The 24,424-nt window shown below is 42.0% G+C and overlaps 4 protein-coding genes and 1 non-coding gene across 7 annotated transcripts; 3 read left to right on the top strand and 2 right to left on the bottom strand.

The window, feature by feature from the left end:
- The first annotated feature begins 5,603 nt into the window (after positions 1 to 5,603).
- Positions 5,604 to 6,515, top strand: LOC148295489 (uncharacterized). The gene has a single exon (XM_088250494.1). The coding sequence runs from the start codon at positions 5,604 to 5,606 to the stop codon at positions 6,513 to 6,515; it is 912 nt and encodes a 303-aa protein (XP_088106620.1).
- A 6,921-nt stretch (positions 6,516 to 13,436) lies between these two features.
- On the top strand, positions 13,437 to 15,328 carry DELTA-TIP (delta tonoplast integral protein). Its single transcript, XM_021973489.2, has 3 exons — positions 13,437 to 13,649; positions 13,904 to 14,154; positions 14,719 to 15,328. The coding sequence occupies exons 1-3, from the start codon at positions 13,523 to 13,525 to the stop codon at positions 15,085 to 15,087; spliced, it is 747 nt and encodes a 248-aa protein (XP_021829181.1). The 5' UTR covers positions 13,437 to 13,522; the 3' UTR covers positions 15,088 to 15,328.
- PNSB3 (NDH-dependent cyclic electron flow 1) lies at positions 15,061 to 16,957 on the bottom strand. The gene is made up of 6 exons (XM_021973490.2): positions 16,641 to 16,957; positions 16,447 to 16,557; positions 16,283 to 16,339; positions 16,125 to 16,187; positions 15,953 to 16,015; positions 15,061 to 15,828 (listed from the first exon to the last, which is right to left on the bottom strand). The coding sequence occupies exons 1-6, from the start codon at positions 16,860 to 16,862 to the stop codon at positions 15,745 to 15,747; spliced, it is 600 nt and encodes a 199-aa protein (XP_021829182.1). The 5' UTR covers positions 16,863 to 16,957; the 3' UTR covers positions 15,061 to 15,744.
- A 220-nt stretch (positions 16,958 to 17,177) lies between these two features.
- TRNAN-GUU (transfer RNA asparagine (anticodon GUU)) lies at positions 17,178 to 17,251 on the bottom strand. The gene has a single exon. It is a non-coding gene; the product is annotated as a tRNA-Asn (tRNA).
- Positions 17,252 to 17,589: 338 nt separating this feature from the next.
- On the top strand, positions 17,590 to 23,374 carry TRZ4 (tRNAse Z4). Of its 3 annotated transcripts, none has more exons than XM_021973505.2 (12): positions 17,590 to 18,090; positions 18,893 to 18,982; positions 19,070 to 19,114; positions 19,252 to 19,306; positions 19,515 to 19,558; positions 19,679 to 20,164; positions 20,284 to 20,549; positions 20,639 to 20,786; positions 20,965 to 21,015; positions 21,567 to 21,970; positions 22,077 to 22,758; positions 22,886 to 23,374. In XM_021973505.2, exons 1-12 carry the CDS (start codon positions 17,722 to 17,724, stop codon positions 23,204 to 23,206), a joined length of 2,961 nt encoding a protein of 986 aa, XP_021829197.1. In that variant the 5' UTR covers positions 17,590 to 17,721; the 3' UTR covers positions 23,207 to 23,374. The 3 variants fall into 3 exon arrangements, with proteins under 3 accessions (XP_021829197.1, XP_088107343.1, XP_088107344.1); XM_088251217.1 differs by lacking the exon at positions 17,590 to 18,090 and adding an exon at positions 18,556 to 18,791; XM_088251218.1 differs by lacking the exon at positions 17,590 to 18,090 and adding an exon at positions 18,722 to 18,795.
- The last annotated feature ends 1,050 nt before the right edge of the window (positions 23,375 to 24,424 follow it).

The raw sequence follows: 24,424 nt of genomic DNA on the forward strand, positions 1-24,424 counted from the left end.
GCTTGTGAATCAGACTCAACCAGGATAGAAGAGAAGCCTGCATCCCAAGCAAAGTTCAACCCGAATTGAAGTGCCATGATCTCGGCATGTTTGGGGTAGGTGCCAGTGTCAAGGGGAAGGGCCATACCCACCATCACTTCTCCTTTGTCATTTCTAATGACTGCACCAATTCCACCCACACCCGTATCAGGAATATAAGTGTGGGAACCTAATTAATTCGTAAACCTAGGTCAAATAATTCCTTCCATTTGGGGATTATTTGACCTAATTAGGAATTATTCAATTTAATTGGGGGTTACCCAATTAAATAGAATGTTACCTAATTAGGTTGAGGATTGATTTGATTCCTACGAATATTCTCAATTGATGGAGGAGTTACCTAATTAAATTAGGTATTGATTTGATTGCTATCCTGATTAGGGATTTGATTTAAATCGAATAAATCAAATCCCTAATTAGTCAAATCTCGCCAAATTGGGGAGGAATAATTCCCTTCCATCTACGGAATTATTCCTCCGAAACCCTAGCTCCCGAGACTCCTATAAATACCTAGCTACACACAAGGGTGAAGGTACGTCTAAACTCCTATTGAAACTCTGCATAAATTATCTCTCAGAAACCCTAGCCACCTCCTTTCTCTCCCTCTTTTACATAAGGCTCCGGCCGCCCGATTTATCACAAAAAACACATATAACTCCGTACCCTAATTAGCTAGTGTTTTCTTTACAAAACTCTTGAACTAATTTAGGCATCGGAGGGCCTTTGGCCAACACCCCCCGGGTGTGGTCCTGCAGGAAGAAAGAGAGGCGGAGAAGACGAAGGAATCTTTAGGCGAATATTCCCGTGGGAGGAAATTGGCTCCCACAAATTGGTGCTTTCATTGAGAGATTCGAGATATACTCAATGCAATGCTCTCGAATCCAAATCAAGGGAAATCCGTTTCCCCCCTTCATTCATTAATTCTGTCATCGATTCAAAGCCTAGAGGAATATCTCCTCTCCGCGCGACTGGAGAAAGACACAGAGACAAAAATATCACCAAAAATAAATCAAAGTTTGGATGCAAGACTCTGGGTACGAAAACTACCAAAAATATGATTTTGGTCTCATCTCCAAATCAGCGAATAAAACAAAAAACAGAAAAGTTGGATGTGCGATGGGCAGTCACCACATGAAGGTCCTGTGCAAAGAAACAAGTTGTTTCTTCTTCGCGTGATGCAACAAACAAAGAGAAGAGAATTTTGTTCTCTTTCAAAACCGTTTGGGTGCCTTGATCAAATTCGAAGACACCTATTTTTGGAACCAAACCAAAAATAATGCAAGGAGACCGACCTCCAATCTCCAACCACACCGACTGCCAACGCCGGAAAGCAGCCCAGGCTGCTTCGAAGGAACTCACCAGCCGCTACCATTCACTAGTCGACGACTTCCGCTCGTCGCTTGGCCACACGGACAACACCATCGCACTCGTGGGTGTCCAAACTGCAGACTCTGGCAGAAAACTCCATGACCAGATGCTGGAACCTCGCCGACGAAGCTTTGGAGAAGATGACAGCCACGGCCCAGCATGGATGGGGACCTTCCCGGTGTTGCCTTGCGTCACCGCCAACACCAGCGGACTCGCCAGCCTTCGATTTGCAGAACCCATGAAGGAAGACGCCCGTTGACGCCGTAGAGTCGCCGACGAGCCATCTCTCCAGGCACCGGATTTGCACAGCATTCATGGCGCCAATCCTTCCTCCACCTCGCGACACCGTCACCATCGTTGGAACCAAGGGGCTCAAACCGGTGGGTTTCGTGAAGCACCCTGTCACGGTCCATGGCACCGCTGGAGATGGCGCCGCACGTGCTGGAGCTGCCAGCCGCTCCTTCCTCACGCCAACAATGGCTTCCGCGCATATACAGGGACAGTTTCTTATTCCCTCATTTACAATTCATAATTATAATATTAATATTTAATATTTATTTTGAGTTAATATATATTCTTAATAAATATTAAACAGTTAATATTCATTTTGAATTAATGCATATTCATAATGAATATTTTATTATGAAAATATTGCACATGCCTTATTTAATAATGCATATTTAATAGCTTCTCCGGTCAACCTAATCCACGATCCGTCGGTCAGCCCGACGCATGGTCCTTTAAAGCGAGGCCCGCAACCTCCTATCACGGCTACCTCAACGTCGCCATGTCAACCTAAGGCCCCGTGACCGGATCTAGCCACCCTCATAGCTCCACCGCCGAGCATGGTGGAACCTCCCATCAAGGTGGGCTCGCTACCATCGCCGACCTAGGCCCAATCTTGGAGCAACTTCAAGCGTTCCCTCCGTTGCCTCCACGCTCGACGCATGCTTCCGCGTACACCTCCCACGAAATCCTAGCCCGTATGCAGTTGGGCTCTACACATTTCTCTCCTCTCGATCCACGAAGTCAAGCAGACCTTAATCAAAGAGTTGACCAGCTAGCTCAGAAAGTTGACCAGCTCCTCAACCATATAAACTTGGCTCAAAACCTTGGCCTTGGAAAACTGGGCGAAGAGAGAAGGATGGACGAACGCGACGACAGGCAGCTTGATGGGTACCAAGCAGGTCAAGCAGGAATGAGCAGACAAGGAGAGGGACAACAACGTGATCAGCTTACCGACATGTCACAAGCATCCGCAAGCCACACTCAGAGCAACGTGCGAGAAAAGGTGGGCCCACGACTCGACGTCCGCGACCGCCTAGGCCAGCAGAGGAATGCTCCTCAAAGGCTAGGCTCCCAAAGAGGTCAGCCTGACAACCATCGCAATGAGGATCGTGAAGAAAGGCGCTCTGCTGTTCACTCGTCGAGGAACATTCTTCAAAGGCTAGGCTCCCAAGGAGGTCAACCTGACAACCTTCACGGTGAGAATCGCGAGGAAAGGCGCTCCGCTGCTCACTCTCGAAGGACCAATTCTCGTCGACAAGCTGCAGAGAATCACTCGCAAGCGCAATCCACCAACACGCCACCTAGGCAACGCAGCCGAGAAGCTCCAACCTTGCGAATCAACGAGGAGGTCAGTCAGCATCGCCCGAATCGCAAGGGTCGCCAACGTGTCCAACCAGCAATGCGTGCAGAAGACGTCAAGAAGCTTGTGAATGTCCAACTTCGAGACTTGAAAGCCGGCGGGAACTTCGAATATGCCCTACGCAAGGAGATGGACCAAGCGAACTCCACGCCTTTCACTGTTGAAATTGAGCAGGCGGCTCCCCCGAAGCGGTTCTCGACGCCTTCGTTTACGCCCTTCAAAGGAGACTCCGATACCGAGAGCCACCTAAAACACTTCAAAAGTGTCATGATCCTCCACAAGGCCGACGACGCGTTGATGTGCAAGGTGTTTGTAATGACCCTGCGGGGAGCAGCTCAGGACTGGTTCCACACCCTACCATCCGGGTCGATCAGCAACTTCAAGGAGCTGGCATACGTCTTCGTCAAAGAATACACGTCTTACTGGACAATCAAGAAGAACCCCGACCACCTGTTCAACCTACGCAAGAAGTCCGACGAATCCCTTCGAGACTACATCAAGAGATTCAAAGCAGAAAAGGCCAACATCGTAGGATGTGACGACCGGATTGCGTCCTCTGCTTTCAAGAAAGGCCTTCTAGCTGAACACGACTTATACCACGAGCTGACTATCGCTCCCAGCCAGACTCTGCCAGAGGTCTTCGCAACCGCGGAACGCTATGCGCTCTAGGATGACGATCGAATCGCCGCAAAGAAGTCTACTAAGCAAGAAGATCAACCAACCAAGCGGACAGGCCAAAAGAACGAAGGTTACCGTGGGCACCATAGATCTCGACGTCTACTCCCCACCTGTAATCAGCTCACAAACATTCATGGTCATTTATGAAGTCTCACCCTACAATGGCATCCTAGGCAGACCATGGATTGGTAAGATCAACGCCATCACCTCCACCACTCATCAGAAAATCCGCTACCCAATTCCTGGGGGCGGTGTTGGCCAGACCAACAGCGACCAGGCAATGGCGAGGAAATGCTCAGCTCAAGGGCTGAAGAAAAGCAAGCCAACACAGTTCCTCCCTGTGAATTAAGCAGATCTGGAGGGAGCAGAACGACCAGATCCCGTTCCTAGCAACCGAGCAAACCAGAAGGGGAAGGGGATAGCTATCCCCTTATAGCAATCAAAGCATCAAGACCAAGTCGAGGAAATCCGTCCGGAGGTCTCCCCTGAAGAAGGATGGAAACCCGAAGAGGACGTCGAGCTAATACCCTTGGATCCTGACGAGCCAGACAAAAAATCGCGGATCGGCACGCGCCTAAGCCCAGACGAGAAGGTGGAGCTGACCACCTTCCTCCAGAACAATAAGGACATGTTCGCATGATCACCGTCAGACATGCCAGGCATCGACTCTAACATCATCTGCCATTGCCTCCACGTCAACCCTGCTAGCAAGCCAGTGGCACAGAAGAGACGCAACTTCGCCCCAGAGCTGGTCGCAATAATTGAAGCCAAGATCGACAAACTTCTAGCAGTCGGCTTCATTGAAGAGGTCTCCTACTCGGATTGGCTGGCCAACGTTTTTTTGGTGGAAGAACAAGAAAACGGCAAATGGAGAGTCTGCGTCGATTACACCGACCTCAACAAGGCATGTCCTAAAGACAACTTCCCATTGCCGAGAATCGACCAACTCATGGATTCCACCTTCGGCAATCAGCCGCTCAGCTTCATGGACACCTACTCGGGTTATAATTAAATCTTGATGCACGAGGATGACAAAGCAAAAACCTCTTTCATTATCGAGAGAGGGACCTACTGCTACAAGGTTATGCCTTTTGGGTTGAAGAATGCTGGCGCAACCTACCAAAGGCCCGTAAATAAAATCTTCAAGGAGCAGATCGGCAGAACCATGGAAGTATACGTGGACGACATGCTGGTCAAAGCCCCCAAACGTGCAGACCACATCGAAAACCTCGCCGAGGCATTCAATCTGCTATGCCAGTACCGCATGAAGTTGAACCCAAGTAAATGCACATTTGGTGTATCGTTCGGCCGATTCTTGGGATACCTAGTCACGCAACGAGGTATCGAGGCACACCCACGACAAATCAAGGCCATTCTCGAGATGAAGTCGCCTTCCACAATGAAGGAAATACAAAGTCTGACGGGCAGAGCAGCGGCCCTCAACCGATTCCTCTCGAGATCTACCGACAAGTGCAGACCATTTTTCAAAGCTTTGAAAAAAGGACAAAGAGATAAGTGGGATGAGGAGTGCGAAGTAGCTTTTCAGAATCTGAAGACTTACCTCACTTCACCTCCCCTGCTCTCAAAACCAGTCCCAGGCGAAGACTTGTTCGTATACCTGGCAGTGTCCAACTCGGTCGATAGCTCAGCTCTCATTCGAGAAGAACTAGGGGCCCAACATCCAGTATTCTACACGTCAAAAGCTCTTCTCGATGCAGAGACTCGCTACCCGAAATTGGAAAAGCTTATTTTGGCACTTGTAGTTTCCGCGAGGAAGTTACGACCCTACTACCAAGCTCACCGAGTCATCGTCATGACCGACTTTCCTTTGAGATCAATACTTCACAGCCCTGACGCTTCCTAGCGACTCATGAAATGGGCTATAGAACTAAGTCAGTACGACCTCCTCTACCGGCCAAAAAAGGCAATAAAAGCCCAGGCTCTAGCAGACTTTGTGGCAGAATTCACCTCACCAGCCGAAGAAGAGAAGTTGGTCAACAATAAGAAGGAAAAGTCAAAAGCAGACGGCACCTCCACTGAACCTAACCAACCCACAGACATGTGGCAATTGCACGTAGACGGAGCGTCGAACCAAAAAGGAGCCGGAGCAGGCGTCGTCATCATCACCCTAGATGGGACCCTATTAGAGCAAGCCATCACGCTTGGCTTCCCAGCCTCGAACAACGAGGAAGAATACGAGGCATTGCTCGCTGGCCTGCGCTTGGCAAAGGAGTTAGCAATAAAGAAGCTAGCCATCTACTCAGATTCCCAGTTGATCACAAATCAAGCATCAGGTGAATACATGGCGAAGCACCCAAGGATGATCTTGTACCTTGACAAAGTCCAAGAGCTATTAAAGGCGTTTCCTACCTTCACCATCCAACAGGTGCCTCGGGCAGAGAACGCGCATGCGGACGCACTGGCAAGCCTAGGATCAGCGCTGGATACCCAATTCAGACGCTCCATCCTAGTCGAACACCTTGACCGACCGAGCATTGAAGAAGTAGAGCCAATCGACGCAATGCAGATTGACGAGGACCCCAGCTGGCAAGACCCCATCATCGACTACCTGATGAATGGAAATCTACCAACGAACAAGTCCGAAGCAAGAAAAGTCCAGCAGAAGGCCGCGAGATACTACATGCACGGCAACAAGCTCTTCCGCAGATCATACTCCGACCCTCATCTTACCTGCATAAAGTACCCTCAAACACTCGAGGTCCTTTGCAAAATACACGACGGCGAGTGTGGCAACCACTCTGGGGGCAGATCACTAGCCTAGAAGGCTCTAAACATAGGCTACTTTTGGCCTACCATGCGCCACGACTCCACTGAATATGTCAAGAAATGTGATCGCTGTCAGCGATACAAGCCAATTCCTAACCTGCCTGCCGAAGTTTACCATCCACAAAACAGTCCATGGCCATTCATGCAATGGACCATTGACTTAGTGGGTCCTCTGCCGCCGGCGCCCGCCAAAAAGGACATGATGATCGTTGCCACCGACTACTTTACTAAATGGATCGATGCCGAAGCTCTATCCTCTGCTAAAGAAGCCGATGTGGAACGATTCATCTGGAGAAACATCATCTGCCGATTTGGCTGCCCACAACCACCAGTTACCGACAATGGCTCACAATTCATCGACAAGCAGATGACTGAGCCCTGCACATTTCTGAAGAAGAGAACCATCTACTGCAAATTTCAGAATGTGCCACAACAAAAGACAGTTGCCCATAAGCAACGTCCTAAGGGAGACGCAGGGCGACGACCAAAGCGTCCTTCGGGAGACGCAGCCCATAAGAAGCGTCCTAAGGGAGACGCAGGGTGCGCCAGGAATTTCCTAAGGGAGGTATCCAGGTTCCTATCCGTTTCCTAAGGGAGGCGGGATAGTCACACAGTTACCCATAAGCAGGGTCCTTCGGGAGACGCAGGGCGACGACCAAAGCGTCCTTCGGGAGACACAGCCCATAAGAAGCGTCCTAAGGGAGACGTCCCAAGGGAGACGCAGGGTGCGCCAGGAATTTCCTAAGGGAAGTATCCAGGTTCCTATCCGTTTCCTAAGGGAGGCAGGATAGTCACATAGCCGCCCATAAGGATCGTCCTTCGGGAGACGCAGGGCAGCGACCAAAACATCCGACAATATATGCAGACCAAGCCCGGAGTCCCTTAAGGGGGACCCTGTCAACTTTAAATCTCCAAAAGAAGATGCCCAATCAAAATACAGGCTAGTTACTCAAGCAGTTCACAAGTCAATATGCAAATTGAAGTTGAAAAAAGTAACTGAAATTTCCATAGCAAGCTTACCAACCGGCCAAGTTCAACAAAAGGGAGATGGTCGAATAAGACCAATTATTCTAAACAAGAAAGCAGACTACAAAAGCTGAAAATAAATAAAGAAGTCTTCATCTACTCTGAGACGCCGGCAGGAGGCCTTTGATTTGCAGTCTCTTCGGCATCCGCCTGATCAGCCATGCCTTCAGCAGCTTCGCCTGCTTGCTCCGCGACATCTGCCATCATCTCATCCTCCTCAGCCATATCCGCACCAGCTGCCTGCTCTTCAGCTTCCCCTTGTACACGGAATAAGTCAGGGCAGAGTGTCTCAATGTCTGCATCTTCAATTGCATACAAGGAAGCAATCCTATCCGCACATTGCAGATAGCCCAACTTGTACGCATCAATGGTGGCTTCAGACTTGGATTTTTCAGCAGACTCGTGGTGAGCACGAAACCTAGCCAGGAGCTTTTCATAGCTGAGGGAGATGTCTGCATTCTTGCGCTCAAGACGGAAGAAGGCATCTTTTCGACTAACCAAGTCAGCAGCATAAGAGGGGACAACAACAGAAGAGTTTCAGATAGTTTCAGCAACAAGAATTACTCCTTTTTGAAGCAGATGAAATGTTGCTTCATTTTGTTTTTCCAAGGAAAGACTCGAGAATGTGCCAAGATCGCCAGCCTGACGGATGTGATCGACCAACTCAGCACAGGAGGCCGAGTTTGATAGGAAGTTCATCTTGAGCAGATCAGACATGCATGCATCCCCTGCAGGGCTAGACTTGTTCGCCTTGGGATCAACAGCCGACGTTGAAGAAGAACCCTTCGCCCAGGCAGATGACTCTCTCATCTTTTTAGCCACCGCCAACCTCACCTCCAAAAGAGTCAATGATATTAAATCAACTCCACGCTTGACTGCTAGTGACTCAACAGCTAGATCATGAGCAGACCTCCCGCTCCGATCTCCATCTTTTGACAGATGCAGACGACTTGAACTTCGAGGAGGAATGTCTACATCTATTTGACGCTTGGCAGAACTAGATTGGGCACGAGCTGCTTCATGAAGCAGATCATGGTTTTCAAGCTTGTCAGTAGGAGGCTCGGGTAGAACACCCCAAACATCGCGCATGCCACCAACCTTCGTGCTATATGCGTTCATGAGATGTTTGGCCCTGGCAGATGATGACGGAGCAGACCCCATTGGAGTCTTCTCAGCATAAGGGAACCTTGGCTTTTTCCTCAATGGAGACACATTCTCTGCCTGCGAAGGAGTAGCTTCATCTCTTGAAGACTTAGCAGCAGCCTTTCTCTTTGGGGGAGATTCAGCAGAACACTTCTCCTGCCCAGCTGGCAGATCATCAGAGTCTGGACCATTCAGCTTCCATCTCTCAACATCCTGGGCAGGGGGCAGACCACCGACTTTCTCCCAATACTTGCCCAACTGATGACGCTCGCAACTCATAGGCAGTGGCTGGTCCACCTGTGCACCTGCTCCACCAAAGCTGCTGCCCACTGCCAGCCGTCGCCTGTCACGACGACATCTAATCGGGCTTCCCCTAGCTGATCCTCGAAGCAAAAAAGAAGAAAAAGAAATACACGTGCTCGACTTACCTTGGGATGCACGGCGACTCCTCTCTTCGACAAGCAATACAAATTCTCCAAGATCTCTCTCAAGCTAGAAAGTAGAGAAGTTAAGTTTGCGATGTGAAGAAGAGTGAAGAGAAGCCCAGCATTTATACATGTTTGGCATCCTAGGTCAAGAAAGAATCGCAAGCCCATTCCTACTGGGAACCGAACTCCAAGTGCAAGTCATATACCTCCTCCACTCAGGAGCCCAAATCCAAGAAGGAAGCCTAGTTACAGCTGGACAACCCAACAGATGATTTACATCTCCTACATGCCACCACACGCCATGCAGAAGCTGGGGGGCATTTGTGGGAACCTAATTAATTCGTAAACCTATGTCAAATAATTCCTTCCATTTGGGGATTATTTGACCTAATTAGGAATTATTCAATTTAATTGGGGGTTACCCAATTAAATAGAATGTTATCTAATTAGGTTGAGGATTGATTTGATTCCTACGAATATTCTCAATTGATGGAGGAGTTACCTAATTAAATTAGGTATTGATTTGATTGCTATCCTGATTAGGGATTTGATTTAAATCAAATAAATCAAATCCCTAATTAGTCAAATCTCGCCAAATTGGGGAGGAATAATTCCCTTCCATCTACGGAATTATTCCTCCGAAACCCTAGCTCCCGAGACTCCTATAAATACCTAGCTACACACAAGGGTGAAGGTACGTCTAAACTCCTACTGAAACTCTGCAAAAATTATCTTTCAGAAACCCTAGCCACCTCCTTTCTCTCCCTCTTTTACATAAGGCTCCGGCCGCCCGATTTATCACAAAAAACACATATAACTCCGTACCCTAATTAGCTAGTGTTTTCTTTACAAAACTCTTAAACTAATTTAGGCATCAAATGGCCTTTGGCCAACACCCCCCGGGTGTGGTCCTCTTATTGCTATTCGTTTTGCAGGGAGAAAGAGAGGCAGAGAAGACGAAGGAATCTTTAGGCGAATATTCCCGTGGGAGGAAATTGGCTCCCACAATAAGCAGCATCTACATTAAGTTTAAACTTACAAACAGGAGGGTGAGACCATTTGGAAGCCTTTTCAATAGCTATATTAGATTATCTTCTCATTAGATCTCCATATTCCTCAGCCAAATGAATTGCTCCATTAAAAATCATCTCTTCTTTTTTAGAACAAGCTTCAAAATTCGCCTTGTTTCTATTTTTCCATAAGCTCCAGCAGATGTACACAAATAGACGCATTTCAAATGTTGAAAGATAATATGTGGCAGCTTCAAAGAAATCACCATAAGTGGACAATTGCAGCCCTTTGAAAACCTCCATGAATTTCACTTTCTTCCAAACTTTTTGGGCCCCAGGACAACTCCAAACTACATGTATTAGATTTTCAGAATTTACATTACAGATGGGGCAAGCGTCATCAGAAACAATTTTCCTCTTAAGAAGATTAGCTTTGCAAGGAAGAGAGTTGTGGACAGTTCTCCAATTAAAAAAGATGAGTTTTTGTGGTATCTCTAGGGACTAAACTTTCCTCCAAAAACAATTTTGGGCTCTTGGATCCGAAGAGGAGCCAGCATCCCTATTGCAGTCCTTTTTTTGCAGCATTCCCAATCTGTATCCACTTTTCACAGAATAAATTCCATTATTAGTATAGTGCCATATCCATCTATCCTTATGATAATTAGCACTCAGAGGTAAGAAGTGATTACCTGGGAGGTCTTTAATATCTACTTCACCCACAGGATCCCAGAGCTCCAGTAAACGGTTCTTAAAAGACTTTTTGTGGAATGGTTTTGGAGAGTACAACTTTACCACTAAGCTTCTTTCTAGGATATCTTGGGATACTTGATCATCATCTTCTTCCTATATCACTAGTGGCTCTGCTTCCTCTGCTGTCAAAGGAAGCACTTGGGCAAAGCTGGTTTGGACTTCCTCCATTTGAAATTGCTTCTAACTCTGGACGTTTGGACTTAATAATTCTGGAAAAGGATGACTCTTATCATTTGATTCTCCCTAGTTAAGAAACTCTTGTGAGAAACACAAGGGATTGATGAGCTTCGAGACATATCTATTCGGATTTTCAATCATTTTACCCTTAATCAAACTTAATTCTTGAATAATTTTTCAGCATACTCAAACTGTTTATATCGATTCAATTTTGTACCGTTAAGTTTTTCGAATTTCATTCAATTTTCTGTCAAAATATATCACATGCAACTTTATATATCTCAGTTTTGATGCGAGACATATCAAGGTAGGAAAATAATGACATATTTGGGCCCAGTTCAATGCCAGCCAAAGCAATATACACCTTGGTTTGGCAAGACCATGTAATCTTTTGAAGCCCAACAAAAAAGGGGCTAACTGAACTGAACCTAGCCCTATATCAACTGCAAACAAGGTGGCTAGTCACACTCATCATTGGTCCAACTTCTTCTGCTAGTTTTTCTAAGAGAACCAGGAATTGCCTTTGGAGTTTGAATCTTTCGTATTTGGCTCTTCACTGCAATTATGATCATAACAGCGACATGTCGTTTTCAGAAGCATCTTTTGTATATGCCCTTTAGTGATAACCCGGGACAGAGAATTGCATATATTTTCTTTTAGCTCATGGATTTTCTATCCCAGGTTATGTGTGGCTTTACTAGTTTTCAATTGTCGGAACGTAAAACTTTTGGTTCAACCATCAAAACATGGATTGCATCTCAACCATTTACTTATATACGATCTAACGGTTGAAATGTAAATTCTCTTCTCTTACTGAGGGGAATCAAACGTAAGATCTCGAATATAAGGATAAATACTCTTAACTACTTGCTATAAGCCCTTAGCCAAAACCCTTTCCTTGAATTACTATAAAAGGTGTTGAAAAGTAATGCACATTTGAATCTAGAATAATCTAAAACAGTTGAGAAATGAACAAACCGACTTAACGAAGTTGGTAACTCCAAAATATCAAGATACTGTAGTATAATAAACTAACCGACGTAGATGTATACAAAGTCGGTGACTCTCTTATATATATAGGCTTGTTACCTTGAACAAAGATGTCAGAAATAAGCTGAAAACTACAGATGTCCAGTCTCAAGCAATGAGCCAGCAACAGAGTGAAGAGTCCAATCACTTCTTTGTTCACCCATAATCCAACAAAAGGGAAGGGTGTAAAAGAAAAAAAATCACAGTGATAACAAAGAAACTATGATCTCCAAGACCAGTGAATAGTAGAGACAGAGTCATTGAGATTCCTCTCTATCCCCAATAATTAAAACCTCACCATAATCCCCCGCACTTTCAATCTTATCCACTCATTTTTCAGAATCTCTTCCTTCCTGCCTATTTTTGGAGCATGGTCGGTGGTGTTTGTGGCCCAAACTTTGTCGTGCCATCCATCACCTCCTCTTTAATCACTATTTTCTCCACCACCATAACACAATCCTTTTTACTTTCTCTCTCAATTGAATTGACAGAAGTTTTGCTCCACATGGTATTATCATTGATGAGCTTCCAGACATATCCATTAAAGCATCTTGGTGACAGCTAAGACCCACACCAAAAGAGACATGATTGGATGTCTGCACTGCATGTATGGACATATATATTTTGGTACTACCCCTTCCATATATATTCCCTTTTGTCTTCTAAATATCTAATTAATTAATCAGACATTATGTATAGTATGCATAATTTAGAGTACATGCATGTCCTACGACTCTTCTTAATAAGGGAGATTCACTATTATATCCAATATAGGAGCCCAAATTATAAAAATACCATACATAAAATGGATTTTCGAAACACACCAGAAATTCATTTACAACATTACGAAAAGGCTTTTAACTTCTTTTAAATTACAAAACTGCCATTAATTTCTTAAAATAAACCCAATCCCAAAATCTCATAAAAAAAAGTCCAAAACACTCAATAGGGCATTAAAGTAATTTAATATTCAAAATTAAATTCAATAGGGCCAGCTGTAATTTTTTTTGTGTTTTTTGGGTTTGTTTATAGAAATTAAATGATGTAGGGTTTATTTATAGTTTTAGTGCTAAAAATGGGTATATGACTAAATATCTCTTTTAATAAACCCTAATTATTATTTTCAACTTGCTATAGCTGTTGTTATTATATGAAAATACTTCCCTCGTTTCCAAGTAAGTAGAAGTTCATATGTTCTTTCGTGCCAATAGCAATGTGATATGTGTGTATAAATTTTTCTTTTTTGTTTTTTTGATGAATTATTTTTGTATATGTGTGAAACTGTGATTCGAAGGAAAAAAGAGTATATAGGAGGCAAGTAGTATCCTTACTATATATATGTGACCTAGCTAGGACTTGTTTGCCATCTGAACATTCCCAATTCTAAACCCATATCTTCTGCTCTCCATACTCTTTTCAATTAAGTCGTTTTTTGAAAGATGGCCAAAATAGCATTTGGGCGCTTTGATGATTCTTTCAGTTTGGGGTCCTTTAAGGCCTATCTTGCAGAGTTCATCTCAACCTTGCTCTTTGTTTTTGCAGGAGTTGGTTCAGCCATTGCTTACAGTAATCATTTCTTCTATTCAACTCATTTCTATCTTTTTTTGGTCTATCAAAACAATATACTAAAACTAAAAATAATAGTTCAACTTGCGAGGTACTATGTCATGAATTCGATCCCGTGACAGAAAGACGACGATACAATCTATAACAATTTATGATTTGAGATTTAATTACTTGCAAAGCAATTTAAATCATGCACTAATAATCCTTGGTAATTTTGTAACCTTTTTTTTTTTTTTTTTGCTTTTTGTGTGCAGACAAGTTGACATCCAATGCTGCTCTTGATCCTGCTGGGCTAGTAGCCATTGCTATTGCCCATGGCTTTGCTCTCTTTGTTGCAGTCTCAATTGGCTCCAACATCTCTGGTGGACATGTGAACCCAGCTGTCACCTTTGGATTGGCTCTCGGTGGACAAATCACTATCCTCACTGGCATCTTCTACTGGATTGCCCAGCTTCTTGGTGCCATTGTTGCTGCCTTCATCCTCAAGTTCGTCACCGGAGGCTTGGTAAGATATTGCTCAACATGCCAATCCAAAATTAATACAATTTTTTCCTTCACTCGACGAATAGTGCATGGAATGACAGCTTTGTCCATCCCAACCTAAGCCCTCATGCACAAAATAAGGGCAATTATGATATTTTTGGTGTTCTTAATTTTAGGAGTGACAAATTATGTCACTTAGGGCTTAACCCTAATCAACTTAGCTAGCACAACAATTAGAATTTGGCTATCTATTTATCCGTGAATGAAATTAAAAGGTTTTATTTGGGGGATTTAGTGGAATTTCTTCATACAAAATAAAATTGTGTTGATAGTTTTTGTGATTTATGCAAAGACCGCTAGGGATACCAGATCTGTTCACTAACAACATTTGATTGATTCTTATTTGAGTTCCTTTTAAATTAAATCTTATCTATTACGGTGAACAAATTTGATAATTGTGACGTCACTATTATTGAAAAAGTGTTTTAAACTAATTATAGTTATTATTTAGCATATATGAACAAAGGAATCTTAATTTATTAGTTTAATTAAGTGTTAAAACTAACTATGGAATTTTTCTGTTCAGACAATTCCCATCCACAGTTTGGCTGCCGGAGTTGGAGCCATTCAAGGAGTAATCTTTGAGATCATCATCACCTTTGCTTTGGTTTACACTGTGTATGCAACAGCAGCTGACCCCAAGAAGGGGGCATTGGGCACCATTGCGCCCATTGCCATTGGTTTCATTGTTGGGGCTAACATCTTGGCCGCCGGCCCATTTTCCGGTGGATCAATGAACCCAGCTCGCTCTTTCGGGCCTGCCGTTGCTAGCGGCGACTTCCACGACAACTGGATCTACTGGGTTGGGCCCCTCATTGGTGGTGGGCTTGCTGGGCTCATCTATGGCAATGTATTTTTCCACACAGAGCATGCACCCTTAGTCAGCGAGTATTGATATGGTTGACAATTGAGTTTGTTGCATGTGTTCCTTCCTAGCTAGTCCTTTTGCCTTTGTAATAAAAGAAGGAAGAGCAAGTTTTTGTTCTTGCTTCTTTTTCTTTTCAACTTTGCAATTATTTATTCTCAACTTGGAACCTTGTTTTTATTGTGCTGTTTGTAAAGCCCATTTGTAGGTCACTTTTTCTTTGTGAAAATGAATGAAGTTGGTGAAGCCCGGCCCCTCTTTCTTCTGTGTATATGGTTTGCTTAATTTTGTGGGTTCTTTTGGTTTTTCGTAGTACAATCGATTGAGGTAGAGTGCTTTATACAAATATGCATTGGATGCTTGCAAGTTTCGAATCTCTGACCACATGAGTGAAGGTGGAAGAGTTCAACCAATTGAACTATATCCTATTAGCATAAGTTCTTGGATGGAAGGAAAGTCCATTTTTCCAATAATGCAAATGATGACATTTTGTGCATTTGTGGAAATTGGCTATAGAAATGTATGTGGAAGTAAGACAATTTAAAGCAAAAATACATATGAGAATGTACATGCATTGAAGCCTTAAGCATAATTAACCTAATTATGAATTTTCTATAATTTAAACTGGATTTTGAATTTTATTTATTTATCTAATTAAAACTTACAATAATGGTTGGCAAAAATGTCTTATGATGGTTGTGAAGGGTCTACTAGGATTTCCTCATAATTCCATTCATGTGCTTTCCATTCTGGCAGTTGTTGGACAACAACCTGCAATCAAATGAGAAAGAAGCAATTAATTCAACCCAACTATCCATGAATTGATGAAGATGTTTGTTTAAAGACAACATAACCAAAAATACTATTTGTTTTCCAACATAAAGACATCACAAACCAGTCCTCTGGAATCAGGTTTCCCAACTGTGGTTTGGCAAGCAAGTCTCCAATTTTTCGGTTTCTGCAAATTGTTCACCGTTAAAGCCTTCACTACAATTAGGCATACTGCTCTCACGATGATAGTCCAGTCTAGTCTAGTCCTCCCTAACAAACGAGGCCTATGGTCATACCTTTTTAAGGTGTTCCTTCTCTTTGCCTGTTCGAGGGGTTAACAGCTCTTTTCCTTGAACAACCTAACAACACAAGGAAGATTTTTCACTTGTTGAGAAATTGAAATGACTCAAATCAGATACAGGAAAAAGGGTAAAAGAAAACTGTGAAAGATCACCTCCACAATACATGTCCCACAGGTTCCTACTCCCCCACAATTGAGCAGAGTCCTGGCCTGAACATTTTGAACATTTCGAGCATATATATATGTTTCTGTTCTAAATCACTAGAGAGAAGCTTAGAGCAAGAGAGAGAAGCTTAGAGCAAGAGAGAGAAGCTTACATAGGGTCCATACAAATCAATATTTGAATCCAACATTATATTCCTAAGCTTCTGCCCTCCACAAGCTTGACGAAGATGCACATCAGGTGTTTGATCAGGAAGTAACACAGACTGAAAACAAAACAACAAAACCAATGAATGACACAAATTATAAGTTTTCATATGAACATATATGCATAGTTTATAGAACTTACACTAACAAATGCAAAATCAACCAAAGGGGGTTGCTCTGGGTCAATGGCTCCAGATGGGTTCTCTTGGGATGTGCTAACTGCTCTAATTTTTCCTCTGGAGAAGAAGCTGAGAGGCTTAGAGGGTCTGAGAGTTGAATGGGAGTTGGCAATGGTGGAATATATCAAGTTAAATGGGAGGGAGCAAAAAGATGAACCACAAGAGCTCAATTGGAGACTGCCCATTTTTTATTTTTTATTTTTTTCCCAAAAGATAGGTTGTCTTGTGTATGTAGGATAATGTAGCAGTGCTAGTTTCATGGGTTTGGTTTGCATCATGATGGATGTGTGGTGGATTTTGCTAATTACCTTATCTCATATGAAGTGCCTGCCCAACAAATATGGGATATAAATAAAATAAAATGAAATTCAAGATAATTGGGGTTGGACCAAAATGGGGCCAAATCTCAATTGGAATGCCAGGCCTGCTCAAAAAATTGGGCTGGGCTGATTAAACTGGACCAGTCCAGACCCAACATTTTATAGTCAAATTTCAAAAAGCGCTAGAAGGAGGGTTCGAACCTCCGACCTTGTGGTTAACAGCCACACGCTCTAACCAGCTGAGCTATTCCAGCACGTTGGCAATTGTTCTAACATTAACAGTTTAAAGTAAGTAAAAAGAAACACTACTTTGATTTGGTTTGGGGTTGGCGTAGCTAAGTGAGGGTGTTATGGACATTTCCCATAACCCGCTCATCGCATTAGTGGTTTTTTTTTGTTTTTGTTTTTAATATCTCCTTATATAAGAGATCAAGAACATATCAACACAAATCATATCTAAAATGCCTTTAAAAAAATGATATAAAATGTAGAACTTTCACTGTTTTTTTTATGAAACAAAAATATATGGTCACTTATTTTGGCCCATTTTTGGATTGGGTTTGATGGGTGGGTTGGGTAAAATTGTGGACCTTACAAGCTATAGCCAATTCTCCCCATAAAAAACTCCCAAGATTTCTAACACCCTGCTAAAACCCCATTTGAAGTTTGAAGTTGCGCAACATTTCTCATTTTTATAGACCAAATCAATGAGAATTGAGTCGCAATGCCAATGCTTATGCCCCAAGTCACAAACCTCCGTCTCCTCTTCTTTTCCCCTTTCCCTCATCTCTCATTATCTTCCCTCAGTCTTAAACCCTTAAAACCTCGCACTCTCTTCACCGCCCTCGCTTCCTCCTACCGAAGACGACACCGTCCCATTCCCAACCAATCTCCCAATCCTGGTGCCAGAAACAAAACCACTCTCAGAGAGAGTAGAGGCAGAGACAAAGCAATGGAGGAAACTAAGGAGACTGAGACTGCTGGGTTCAATAAGAGAAGAGCAGAGGGTAACGATAAGAATGATAGGCCCAAGAAGAACCTTCAGCGAAAAGTGCGCACGCTCAATCCTATCAATACCCTATCTTATGTGCAGGTATATTGACTTTTGAGGTTTTGGTTTTCATTAACTTTTGAGTAGACTGCATAATTGATTGCATTGGTTCTCGTGTTATATTTCCTAATCTGATTTCTGGGTTTTCTTTACTTGTTGTTGAGTATAGTGTATTATTCATTGCATCGGTTCTTGGGTTACATTCATTTCTTTGATTTTTCTCATTTAGAATAGTTCTGCTTGTTTAATATGACTCATCTCAAGGGGATAATAACGTTTCAAATAGTCAAAGGTTTTACCTTCAGTAAACCATCAAAACAGAACTCCTTTCTGCCCTGACATTTCAATTCATCCTCTCTCTCTTTTTTTTATTACTCTGAAAGGCATCTAACCCTTGACCCATTTTCTCACCCTCAAATTAGTGACAGTGACTTGACTCGAGTAAGTGGACTTGGGATTTGAATTATAAAAACCGGGTGGGGGTAGTCAAGTTGGGAGTGTGATTCTAGGAACTGGTTGCAATTTTTTTGGATTTGAAAATCTGACTTCTAAATTGGTATTCTGTTTTTGGACTTCAGTTTGGATTTAAATTTGTTCTCATGGTAATTTTTTGGTTGTGGGATTTGATTATTGGTGATGTGAAGGAATCAAAAAAGTTAAATTCAGAATGTTATGGTTTTGATTTACCAAGCAGATTTTTGCTGAGTTTTGCGTTGAATGGATACTTCATGAAAACCGAAAAAGTTTGTATGTCTTAACTTTAGAAAGCACTGTTTGTTTCTATCATTTATCTTTTTTAGTTATTTATGGGGTAATAATTTGGTCTTGCTTTTACTCAATGCAGGTGCTAGGGACTGGAATGGATACTCAGGATACATCTCCTTCGGTGTTGCTATTCTTTGACAAGCAAAGATTTATATTTAATGCTGGGGAGGTAAGTGTCAGGTGATTTGCATTAGGAACTCAATGATAAACCCGTTTTAAAGTAATATAATCTCTTACCATGCAACTCTCGCTGCAGGGATTGCAAAGGTTCTGCACAGAGCATAAGATTAAGTTGTCAAAGGTATAAGATATCTGGAATCTTTACCCATCGTCTGTTGTCGGAACTTGGAATAAACATATAAATTGTTCTTCATATTGATTCCTGAGGTTTCTTCCTATGATTGAGATGCCTAATTGATGTTCTTGATTCTTCTTCAGATTGATCACATATTTCTCTCCCGTGTCTGCTCAGAGACTGCAGGTGGACTTCCAGGTTTGCTTCTTGAAAGATCGGCTAAGATGTTGCAGTTGCAGTTAAAGATTGTTTATTGTATTTTTGTGCTATCACCAGTAAAATTTGTAGTAACTCTGTGTGATGAGATCTTTAAGCATAGTATTGTGCTTTCAATATCTGCACTGGTAATGAAAAAGAGATTTTTCTTGCTGACCCTGAATTGCCCGACTTTTACTTTACATCACAGGTTTGCTGTTGACTTTGGCTGGCATGGGTGAAGAAGGAATGTCTGTAAGTATCAGATTGACTTTCTATGACTTTCTTCTTTTCTGTAATCAGCCTTAAGTTTTATTTAAATTGAATCCAGTCTCCCAGATATTAGTTTAAATCATAATTTGCGTTGTTTTGAAGGTCAATGTATGGGGTCCATCAGATCTCAAGTATTTGATTGATGCTATGAGGTGTTTCATCCCAAATGCTGCCATGGTTCACACTCGGAGCTTTGGGCCCTCTGTTGGGGGTCTTATGGCTAGTCAAACAAAGTTTACAGAGCCCATTGTTCTTGTTGATGATGAAGTTGTCAAAATATCAGCCATTGTTCTACAACCAATTTTCTCAAACGGGGCTCAGCTCCTGAATGAATTATCCATCACTCAGAATCCTACAGAAAAGGTTTTTAATGACAGGGTGGATGTGTCAAAACCCTTTAGTCCTAATGGAAAAAATTCACCTACTGGAAAGCCTGGTGACATGTCTGTCATTTATGTCTGTGAATTACCTGAGATCAAAGGGAAATTTGACCCTGAAAAAGCAAAAGCTTTGGGTCTTAAACCAGGGTCTAAATATCGGGAACTGCAACTTGGGAATTCAGTGAAGTCAGATTTTCAAAACATCACGGTTAGTTCTGAAAACTTTGGAAAGAGATTAGTTAGCATTTATTTTCCAATGGTGTAATCCATTGAAAATGTTATAGTGCATTCTATGTTTTAAGTGTTTTATTTCACTTATTTGTTTAGGTTCATCCAAGTGATGTAATGGACCCGTCCATTCCTGGTCCAATTGTGTTTCTTGTCGACTGCCCAATGGAATCTCATTTGCAAGAGTTGTTATCCATGCAATGTCTCAGTAGCTATTATGCAGATTTCTCGGGGCCGCTAGAGAATGCTAAGGTTGTGACTTGTGTCATTCATTTGGGTCCTGCTTCTCTAATAAGCAGTCCTAACTACCAAAGCTGGATGAAGAGATTTGGTTCAGCCCAACATATATTGGCTGGACATGAAAGGTGAATTGCTTTTCCTTTCCAGAAATCATCTAGGAGCTTCTTGGTGTATGGTTTTGAAAACCACTCTTGGCTTCTCTTTCTGTTTCCAGGAAGAACGTGGAGATTCCGATTCTAAGATCGAGTGCAAGAATTGCAGCTCAACTTAACTATCTGTGTCCACAGTTCTTTCCAGCTCCAGGTTTCTGGTCTCTTCAGCACCTTGATTGCTTGGCACCAGAATCCACTCCTTCAAGTGAGGTTTGTTAGAATATCTTTTCTTCTGTGTACATTAGGTTTGTTAGGATGGCTTGGAAGTTGGCAGGACCTTGATCAATGTTATATATTTTATTTTCTAGGGCATAATACTCCTGCTTTTTAGAAATTTGGGGCTCATTTTGCAGCTAATTTGGTTTTTATTTTATTTTATTTTTGCCAGGGTTCTGTTTCAAAGGTTTGTGAAAGCATTTCTGCTGAAAACCTCCTCAAGGTACGAATTGTTGATCTACTTGGATGCACCTAGTAAGTAGTTTTGTGGCACTTATCATGTGAGCTGGATTTTCTTTTCTGCTTCGTACAATAATTTTCTTCATAAAATAAGACTTTATTCCTAAATTTGCATCAGAAATATATATATATTTTTTGGAAGTCCTTCAATCTATAATTTTTTTTTTTTGGGTCGAAATTCCTTGAATCAGGTATTTAGGAAGTCATTCTTTTTTTCTTTTGTTAAAGTATCTAAAAGTATACAGCCCAGAGACAAATTTGACACTTTTGGAGAGTGAATTTGGTACTGAGAGTTTTCAAAACAGTGCTTTTGGTTTAATTGCATCATGTCATCCTTTTTTTTTTTTCTGTCTTTTCTTTTACCCAAGTATGATTATGAACATTTTCCAGCAATGAAAGGATAAGTTTATGCTTACATGTTAGAACCTGTTTCTCACTATCCATGCCTGCTTTTCTCTGCTGCATTGCAAGTTCTGCAATCACTTTATTAATGTAAGAATTTTAATAATGAAGATTTTCCTGTTTGTTGAACAGTTCACTTTGCGTCCTTATGCTCGTCTTGGATTAGATAGGTCGGTTATTCCAAGTCAGGTGGCGTCCTCAGAAATCATTGATGAGTTACTTTCAGAGATTCCCGAGGTTGTAGATGCTGCCCAATGTGTTAGTCAGTTATGGCACCAGTCCACAGAAACAAAGGAAGAGATAAGGTTAACTCATGATGATAAAGTCATAGTTGAAGAGCCATGGTTTGATGAGAATACTCTTCCTAGTTGTTTGGAAAATATAAGGAGAGATGACTTGGAGATAGTTCTTCTAGGGACTGGATCATCTCAGCCATCTAAATATCGCAATGTCAGTTCTATCCATATCAATCTTTTCTCTAAAGGAGGTTTACTTTTAGACTGTGGTGAAGGAACCCTGGGACAGCTGAAAAGAAGGTAACACTGTTCGAACTTTAAAATTGCATTTACTACTCCTTATTCCTGAAAGTTTCTCATTCTTTCTTCCCCTTTAGATATAACATTTTATGTACATTGACAACAGATATGGCGTAGAGGGTGCTGATAATGCTGTGAGAGGTCTTAGGTGTATTTGGATTTCTCATATTCATGCTGATCACCATACGGGGTTGGCAAGAATACTTACTCTGCGACGTGATTTGTTGAAGGGAGTGCCTCACGAGCCATTACTTGTTGTTGGACCGAGAAAACTTAAATTCTTTTTGGATGCATACCAAAGACTTGAAGATTTGGATATGCAGTTCCTTGATTGTAAGCACACCACCGAAGCTTCTTTACATGCTTTCGAGGGCGTTACTGAAACAAATAAGGATCACTCTTTTCTAGGAAGTCCAACTAGTTTCGAGGACCTAAGAGATAAAAATACAGATAGGCAAGTGGCACAGAAAGTTGATTCTACTCTATTTGCTAAAGGATCGCGTATGCAGAGCTATTGGAAGAGACCGGGTAGTCCTGTTGACAACAATGTAGTCTTTCCAATTTTAAAGAGCTTGCAAAAAGTACTCGAGGAAGCAGGTTTGGAAGCCTTGATGAGTTTTCCTGTCATCCACTGCCCACAGGCATTTGGTGTTGTCTTGAGGGCTTCGGAGAGATTGAATAGTGTTGGAAAAGTGATTCCAGGTTGGAAGATTGTATACTCAGGTGATACCAGGCCCTGCCCAGAACTTGCAGAAGCATCTCGTGGTGCAACAGTTCTTATACATGAGGCAAGTGATGACATGTATTTTGTGTATTTTTTGTTTGTCAAAGTTGATGGAATTTTGCAATTCCGTAAGAAATTGTGTGAAAAGGAAGAGGATGGTAGTTAATCAATTGCACTGCTGATTGTTGCAGGCAACTTTCGAGGATGGCATGGTGGACGAGGCTATAGCACGAAACCATAGCACAACCAAGGAAGCCATAGAAGTTGGGAACTCTGCGGGTGTTTTTCGCATAATCCTTACCCACTTCAGCCAGCGATATCCAAAAATCCCAGTATTCGATGATACACACATGCATAAGACATGCATCGGATTTGACATGATGAGTATTAACATAGCCGATTTGCCCGTGCTTCCAAAAGTACTCCCATATTTGAAACTGCTTTTTAGAAACGAGATGATAATCGATGAATCGGATGAGGTTGTAGATGCTGCTGCAAGTGTAGCTTCTTGATAGGTAATTACTTCATTGTTGTAATTCCCTTTTTTCATTTGTTAATTTTTTTCCTTAACCGTTTGTAGTTTGAGTAAATTATTCAATTTGAGAGAGCATTGGTAATTGCATGTAATGCTTGTCTTTTTTCCCTACTACATACTAAAGTCTCTCACCCGTTCACGCTCATCTCTCCAATGTCTCATCTCTTCGTCCTCCTCCTTAGCCCTCAATCTCTCATCTCTTCATCCTCCCCCTATCTCGCCAATGAAACCGAGCAAAGCAATCAAGTCAACAATAAATATTTATATATACCGTTTTGGAGGGCATAAGAAGGTTCTTTCTCTCTGTTGTGGATGGAACAAAAGGTTGCAGAGAAGGGTTGGGTTATTGTAAGTTTGAAATAATTAATTTCCTTCACTGCACTTTGCCCAACCAACATGTCACAACCAATGTCTATCTCTATTATTGTGGTGGGCATCAATCCACCCAAACCGATGAAACCGGCTAATTTAAATTATAATTATTGGTTAGGTTTTAACCAGGAAAAGTTAAACGGTTTAAAAACAGAGTCATACTGTATATGGTTTGGTTTGGTTTAGTTTAGCTTTGAACTATTATGAAATATTCAAAATACCACAAACTACCCATATTTAATGAAATAAAAAAGTGAAACTATTTATTAAATAAGGAAAACATAGTAAATCAAAAAAATTCATATTTCATTATTAATATGAAGAAGAAAAAAAAGTTTTACATGGCATTTGTCATGTTTTCATGGAATACAACTAGACCATGTCTCATTGACAAAAAAAGAAAAAAAAACTAGACCATGTCTCTCTCATATTTGTAAAATAGAAAAACTAAGATAAATGACAAAGAAAACAATTGGTACTCAAACAAAGCATAGTTGAGTCAGCGGATCATGAACTTGATGATTTGCCTACAATCTTCATATTGTTCGAGGAAGTCGTCCTTCTCTATACCATGATGAATAAAATGAAGGTAGTGTTGGTAATCTCAAGCACATATGACATGAATTGCCATGGTTATACTAAAAACGAGAGTTGTCTGGCTGAGTTGGATCTGCATTCTTTTTGTTTCACTAAGATGTTCGGGTTCGAGTCTGCCTCTTGCATGCCGAGAAAATAACTAAATCATATACAAAATTTGATCATAAAATTTCTTGCAAACAAAGAAGACAGAGAAGCCAACATTGATCAAGCAGGGAATTAGAAG

This window comes from Prunus avium, chromosome 3 (genome assembly GCF_965620075.1).
Source record: "Prunus avium chromosome 3, drPruAviu1.hap1.1, whole genome shotgun sequence".
Taxonomy (NCBI): Eukaryota; Viridiplantae; Streptophyta; class Magnoliopsida; order Rosales; family Rosaceae; genus Prunus; species Prunus avium.